The following is a 7,871-nucleotide window of genomic DNA, read 5'->3' on the forward strand; positions in this document are numbered from 1 at the left end:
TTGGAAAAGCTTGCATGTTTATGATAGCATTAACTGATATGTGCAGCCATGTCCTTAGCAGAGGTGTGGGTTAGAGTATGAGTAAGTACAATGAGGTGAAAGAAACACCCTACCTTTAACAAACCATGAGGAGAAGTCAGCTGCAGGGCTGCCTGCCCTTTTTCTACAAAACTCTGTTTTGGTTGGTTTGTGGTTCAGCATCTTTCCCAGGGTGAGTTCCCAGCCCGTATTTATCAAGCCAAACAACAGCAACTCAGGAACAGGGTGATGCTTTCTCTCACCAAGGCAAATTGATGTCAGTCACCCTGCTGTTACCACCTCAGCCAATTTCAGTTCCCAGTTCCCAGAAAGCTCTGAACACCACAGGAATAAGGAAATGCTGCTTCTCCTAAGGGCTGCGCACAATTGTTTTGGTGACTTGCCTCTGTGGGAGGCAGCATTTCTTGGCTCCTGTTGGCTGCAGAATGGGGATCCAGGGGCTGGTAAAAGGTCTCTGTCAAGATGCTGCACTTCCAAGCCCCTGGCCCCATTACACTCTGATCATAGCTGCCTTTACTGGAATTACAAATGCACTTTCTAAAATGGTATCAACATTTATTTTCATGGTGCCACTGTTACATTTTCATTAGAGTGACTCTTACTTCTCATCAGTCACCAAAACCAATCCAAGAAATCTACCTCAAAACTGCCTTAATTTCTCTAACCAGATAAGTCACCACAGTGTTTCCGAACAACAAAGTCACTTCTGCTTGTGAACATACTTGCAGCAGAACATCAGTGAGGCTGCTAAAGCCAAGATCTTTGCTTTCTACACCACTATGATACCCTCAGAGGATCATTGTTAATGTGCTTCTGCTTGCAGAGAGGATCTTCAATCTTTTTTATCCTCTTTATTGTTTTCTATCACTGGCTAGTTAACTTCGTGTCACTGGAACATGATTTTTGACCCGCCGAATGAACAGCTGTGCATCTCCACCACGCTGCAGGCACAGGGCTGCCCAGGCTGAGCACGCCAGCCCCTTGGCTCTGGCTGGGGCTGGCCATCCCTTGCCACTGGGCTCCTCACACGGCTCTCAGCTGTTTCCATTTCTGCCCAGACTGCTCCTGGCTACGGAGCTTCCCAGGCAGCTTGCTGTGGAGCAGGCTGGCGATTCGCGAGGGTGCTAGGCAAGCGCAGCACCGGTCCTTTTTCCGAAGACCAAGGGGAACATCCTCTGAAGTCTGTTGCAATTGCTGATAGAAACTGATACGATGTGATTCACTAACCGTAGCTGGATTCCAAGAAACTCTTTGTACAAATCCAGGCTAAGGTAGGCCAGCCCCAAAGCCTTGCAGGTGTGTAGCGAAAAAAAGTCATGGAGTTAAGAGTGCAGGGGAGGAGAACAGGACTGAACTCTGCAGCAAGGAAGAGCCTACATCTCTTTGACGTGCTGTAGACTCAAGACATGCAAACGCTAATGCTAACGTGCAGCTTTTATTAATCTACTATGAATTTGACTGTAAGATGATGCAATGAAAATGATGGGAACCTGAAAGGTGTGGGCTAGAGGAGGAAGTATGGAGTCACTTTGACATGCATATTCTCATCCTCTGCTGCTCCTTGTTTGTCTTGTTGCCATGCACTCTGGCACTGGGATGCATGCCTCACCCCAGCGAATGCTCTCCTGCTCGGTGAGCCATGTTTCGGAGGTAATGTGTAGGCATGTGTTGAAATGTTGTGGGAGGGGTAAGTTGCATGTTAATAAATGACAGCTTATCTGCACACACACAGACTGAAACAATAATTTGCCTTATTTATTTCAGTGTAAGGCTGGGCACTATGGTAAAAAAAAAAAAGTAGTGCATATTACTGCTGACTGTGTGGTACTGGTTACTAGGTACATGCTGACTCACCTGGGTTCACCTCCTGTCGAGCAGCAGAAAAGGACCATCTGAAGATAAGAAAGTTAGAATAGACTTGTCAAAATAGTTCCTTGTAATTATTTTTGCACTGTTACTGAGCTGGCAGATTTTCTCCTGTGGTTTGTGTTAGAGGAGAGGATAAATATAAATGAAAGTAAGAAATGGCACCTAAGCCCCAGAATTTTACTTTATAACACAAACAGAAACTATGTATGAGTTAATCATCTGGTGTTCTGAAATTCTCACAGAATTTGCTAGAGGGAGCAATCCCACTCTGCAAAGCATTTGACTAAAACAAGCTCGTTACTGTAAAGATTTACTTCCACTTATAATCCTCCTAATTTGCTAGGTGGAATTACAAAATAACCAGCTCCTTGATTTTATTCCTGTTACAGCTGCAGAGACAGTATGCCACAGAGAGAGGCTTCAGGGTTGTTGTTTTATTCATTATTATACAACAGTATCTAGAAATACCAGCCAGATTCAGAACCCAGCTTTGTAAATGCTTTAAGGACATTCTGTGCCTTGAATTGTTTGCAGCTTCTTAAACAAAAAAATAAAGTGTAGGGGAAAAAAGTTGAAATAAAAAAAGTTTGACAAGTTGAAAGTTAAGGAAGTGATTTAAGAGACTGAAGAGGATAGACACCACCATCACAGCTTTAATTCTAAGAAGCTGCATGACAGGTTTAAAAAAGAGTAAACCCACGTAATTAACAACTTTGGTGTTTTAAGTTCTGCCTAATTTCAAGCTGTGACACTACCGAATGCCAGTTAGCGGCCTTGGAGGGGCCGCAGCCCCACAAGCACCGCAGCCTGCGGCCATGCAGCCCCCAGCAGGGTCCCACTCCTGCCGGAGCCCTGGCCCAGGCTGCGCAGGTGAGGGGCTCACGGCGCCGGGGGGTGGGAGGGGGCTGCGAAGGGCTCTAGCCCACCCCCTACTCCCACCAGCTGGCTCCACAGCCAGGCCAGGGTGCTCGTGGCCTTGTCCAGGCAACAGGAGACCATCTCCAAGGAGGAACCCCTCCCAGGCTCTCGGGCACCTGTTCCAGAGCCGAGCCGCCCTGTGTGGAAGGCTGATCAGAATTTTCTTTGAAGCAAATGTTGTGACTGTTTCACTGCACCCCTCTGAGAGGACTCTGGCTCTGTTGTCTCTGTAGGCCCCCCCCATAGGCTAAAGTCATCAGTTGGATCCCTCTTTGGCCCCCTCTCTGCCAGGCTGAGCAAGCCTAGCTCCCCCATCCTCTCCTCGGACATCATGCGCTCCTCTCGACCTTGTGCCACCTTCCTATGGGGGAGTGTGACAGCGGGCGCAGTGCTCCACTTGTGGCTCTGTGTGTGACAGCTGAAGGGGAACAACCTCCCCCCTTCACCTGCTGGCCACATTCTTGCTATTGCCGCCCCGTGGGTGGTGGGTCTCCATTGCCTCCTCCCGGCTGGTGTTCAGCTTGCTGCCCGCTGGAAGCCCAGGCTCTGCCGCAGAGCCGCTCCCAACACAATTAGTCCTCAGACAGGACTGATACACAGGGTAGTTTTGTCCCCAAATGACTATGCCATATAGATAAAATATTATAGAAGAATATTTTGAAAGGTAAACCTCCTCTAAACCATGTCCTGGGCAAAATCTTAAGGTACCAGATTTACATGTTTCTTCCAAGCTGTGTTAATGCAACACGGTTCCATTTGAGCAGTCAAAAATTTACTTGCATAAACCTACAGAGCTCCTTAATGATTTCAGTGTAAGTGGCCAGGAATGAATGTAGCACTGGTTATAAAAATAAATTGGGCCTGAATAATCTCAGTCCCATCCACAGCTGAATGGTGATTTCATCCGAGTCAGTGAGAAATAATGGATTATCTGGATGGGTGAAAGCTCCACACACAGTTCTACAGATGGGTTTAAAGTTTTCACATCCGCTCTGCTTTGCCTTTAAGTGTGAGTTTGTTTTAAATTTACTTAAAGACCCACAGATTTATTTTTATTTAAGATGAGCAGCAATGAATTCTGTTAGTTAAATTGTTGCCATTTTGGGTACATACCAGCCCAATGAATAATTGGCTCCTTTCAGCTGCTTCAGCAAAAGGAGCAACGGCCCTCTAGGAGGGTGTTACAGCTCTGCCTTCCTCCAAGGGTGCAATCACATCCTGCCGCTCGATTTACAAAAAAACCTGCAAACCCCCTTTCCTCGGGAGGAATGGAACCACCTGCCACTCCTGCTGGGAGGGCAGGGGTGGCTGGGAAGAGGAAGGACCTCTGTCTCTTGTATATAAGGAACTGTATCCTGCAGAAAAGGAGAGGGGATGATTATGAAATGCTGAAAGAAAACGGACTGCAGGGGCACTCAGAGCCAGAGGGAGCCCAGGCTGGGCAAGAAACAGCACCTCAGCCCTGGCTGCCCCGCACATCGCCAGGAGGAAGACATCTGGGTTTTTTATCTGCGAACCGAGAGACAGTACGATGTGGCTGAAGTGATCAGCTCCAAACAAAAGGAAGGAAACTCCTGTGTCTTCCCCACTCTTTAGCTTTATTGTGTTTAGCAGATTCCTCTTGAAGTCTTAGTACTGGGAGAACAGGGAGCCCCAGCTGGTCCCCAGTGACTGAGCCCGCAGCCTTCAGACCACGCGGAGCCATCGGTCCTGTTGTCTGTGGAGCCTGGCCACCTGCGCACCGCTTTGAGCAAGTGTCCGAGCCAGGCTGCAGAGGACAGCCGTCAGGGAGGTCCTGCGGTGGCAGAGGTGGCTGTAGGAGGTAGCCATGGCTTCATGGCCACTGTAGCCCATGCTGAGCTGCCCGGTTCTGTAGGACCACTGCTGCCTCTGTATTCTCCAAGGAGCTCCTTCTTGGTCTTCAGTGGCTGTGCATTTTTTTGTCCTGCAGCTTATGGTAAAGTTTCTTCCTAACTTAGTCATTTTGCTGACTTATGTTCTGAAGCCGAGAGATTTAGTTCTTAGTTTTGCACCTGAGGTGACATAATTGCAGATTTTTTCTTTATTCACCTGAGTCCCCAGATGTTTTGTACCCCGCTGAGATACTGGATCACAAGGAAACCTTGGAGCAGCAAGTTCCAGCAACTGCAGTGGCAAAAATAAACGCAAAAGCATGTAAGCTTATCACCTCCTCAACTTTATTACTTCTTTCTGGAGTTTTTTTGAGATGTTTTCTTTCCAGGAAAATCCCTGTCTCCACTAATAATTTTTTCCATCTCCTTCCCATTCCTTCTCTTTGCTCTTGATGACATTGGAAAATTTCATGCAATTTTGCAGCTTCTTTCATTACTTAAATATTTCTGGGATTTTGATGTGAGTAGAAGTCTTCAAGGAATCTCTGCCTTTATTCCTGGTTTACAGTAAAGTGTAGAAAGAGTTGGAATTATTCGTCGTAGTAAATATTACATTATGTGATGAACACATGAGCAATGAGCACTATATGTAGTTTATTATTATATGGCTCTCTATGACCTTAACTGTTCTAGATCTTTACAACTTTAACAGCTTTGCATCACTCCACATTCCTAGGAACTTCCCATTCTTCCTGTGACAAGCAAGATCTTGTTCTATCCGAGTCTAAGGTATTAACTTTGTATTTTCTTTAAAAAATTGTTATACAGAATACGCTGCCATGGATGTCTTTGGGTTTGAGTCTGGAAGTTTGTTTGCTTTAACTCTGATGCCATAGGGCTGAGCCAGGCATAAAGATGCAAGCAGCCAAAATGTCAACTCTAATTTTGGAATCCTCATGTCTAATTACCTAGAAACCCTGTTTCCATATGAACTCTGAGGCAGACGCATTGGGGGGAAGGGAGGAGCTAGTCAGCAAACACCTCCAGTTCATGGGAATTGGAGTCAGGTTGTAAAGCAGAAGCTCCAGCACTGCCTGGATGTCCTTATACATCCTGGCACAGGTGCAGGGAACTGCAGTGTTGGTGTGAACAGGGAATGAAGCACCAGAAGGAGCAGCAGCAGAACGTATGCATGACCTAGGTGTTGATGGCCATCAAGATCCCAACACATCCACCTGCAGCTGCTTAGGATGCTCAGATCAGGAGGGAGAGTCCAAAGATGACTCTTAAAAGCAGGGCAGGATGGAGAGACTAATCAGCATCAACTCCTAAAGGGCACCTAATGCATATTCAAAACCTGCACATGGTCACCAACCTAAGAATGGCTCAGAAGAAGTCATGAAGACCCAAAGGCTGATATGCCTTGTCATCAATGTCATGGCAAAGAATCTTAAGCAGATCATGTGGGCACAAGGACCTTGGTGGTTGTGGGAATATGGGTCTGAGAGTGTGTTGAATGTGATTGAGTGAAAACAGTTTTGTTTTTAAATGAAATCACCTTCCTGCCCACACAACGAGCTTTACCACACTGGTTCTACAGCACTGCAACATGATTTCCTATATGGAACTGCTTGCTAGACATCAGGTCAAATTGAACTGGCTCCCTGCTGTTTCTCTCCCTGTAGATGCCATGTGGAGGCTGTATGGAGAGGGACAATAAGAGCACGGATGCAGCCATGGAGTTCCTCCTGCTCGGCTTCTCCGAGCTGCTCTGTCTGCGGGTCCTCCTCTTTCTTATTTTTCTCACTGTCCATTTGGTCACATTGGTGGGGAATGCGATGATCTTTGTGGCAGTGGTTATGGAGCCTTCCCATCCTCCCATGCTTTTTTTCCTCTGCCAGCTGTCCGTCATAGAGCTATGCTACACCTTAGTCATTGTCCCCAAGGCGCTTCTCAGCCTGATCGTGGGGGACAGCAGCACCATTTCTTTCATGGGCTGTGCCGTGCAGATGCACCTCTTTGTGGCGCTCGGTGGGGCCGAGTGCTTCCTCCTGGCAGCCATGTCATACGACCGTTATGTTGCCATCTGCCAGCCCCTGCACTATGTGGCGGTGATGAGCAAGGGGTTCTGCCTCAGGTTGGCTGTGACGTGCTGCCTGGTGGCCTTTGCTGTCGCCCTGGGGCTGACGCTGGCTGTGTTCTGCTTGCCTTTCTGCCAGTCACGTTGCATCAACCACTTCTTCTGCGATGTCCCTGCTGTGCTGCACCTGGTGTGCACACAGAGTTACGCCGCTGAGCTGCCGTTGCTGGCTGCCTTTGTGCTTTTCCTGCTGCTCCCCTTCCTCCTCATCCTCACCTCATATGTCTGCATTGCTGCTGCTTTGGTACATGTCACCTCCTCCATGGGAAGGGGAAAGGCCGTTTCCACCTGTGTTTCACACTTGGCCATCACCTTGCTACACTATGGATGTGCCACCTTCATGTACGTTCGCCCCAAGTCCAGTTACTCCCCAGCTCGAGATAAGACGGTGTCTCTGGTTTACACCAACTTTACTCCATTACTGTATCCCCTCATCTATAGCCTGAGGAACAAGGAAATCAGGGGAGTCCTCAGGAAAATGTTGAGGAAGAAGAAAAAAGCTCAGCTGAACTGGGATGATATCAGAGCTATGATGTGTGTGTGCGGTAAACTTCAGCAGAACGAATGAATCTATGTGTATTGGAAAAACAGCCCCATAACCATGGCAGGACCAGATTCTCCGTAGCCTTCTCTGCGGCAAATATCCAGGCAGGATTCAACAGCTTCAATACATTTATGACAAAAAGACATCTCTGCTTAAAAAAAACAACCACAAATGAGAAAAGATCTCTAACAAAACACTTTACCTAAAGGGAAATGCTTTAATGACTTGTGAGGATGAAGAGCTCTGATCACTTTGTGGTCTCGCTTCTGTGATCACACATCACATCATGCTTGTTTGCATTAATGGTCATGTCAGCACAATTGAAAGATCAACACAATTTTTTTTAAAGCTGCTGTATTGGTTTCATTATTTTTCTATCAAGATGACAGTAGAAACTGTAAGGTGGGAAGTCAATAAAAATTTCAGATTGGTAAGTTTATCAGCACAAAAAATCTGAAGAGGATTATTGGAAAGTTAGAAGAAGAAAGCCCATGCCTAGAAAGAAATG

At 46.9% G+C, this 7,871-nt stretch overlaps 1 protein-coding gene across 1 annotated transcript; it reads left to right on the forward strand.

Annotated features, from left to right (window-relative positions):
• The first annotated feature begins 6,364 nt into the window (after positions 1-6,364).
• LOC130150169 (olfactory receptor 10AC1-like) lies at positions 6,365-7,387 on the forward strand. Its single transcript, XM_056340823.1, has one exon. It carries the CDS (start codon positions 6,365-6,367, stop codon positions 7,385-7,387), a length of 1,023 nt encoding a protein of 340 aa, XP_056196798.1.
• Positions 7,388-7,871: the final 484 nt, after the last annotated feature.

This window comes from Falco biarmicus, chromosome 5 (genome assembly GCF_023638135.1).
Source record: "Falco biarmicus isolate bFalBia1 chromosome 5, bFalBia1.pri, whole genome shotgun sequence".
Classification (NCBI taxonomy): domain Eukaryota; kingdom Metazoa; phylum Chordata; class Aves; order Falconiformes; family Falconidae; genus Falco; species Falco biarmicus.

Coding starts and splice junctions, on each gene's coding strand:
- LOC130150169 (XM_056340823.1), top strand. CDS start 6,365: ATGCCATGTGGAGGCTGTATGGAGAGGGACAATAAGAGCACGGATGCA.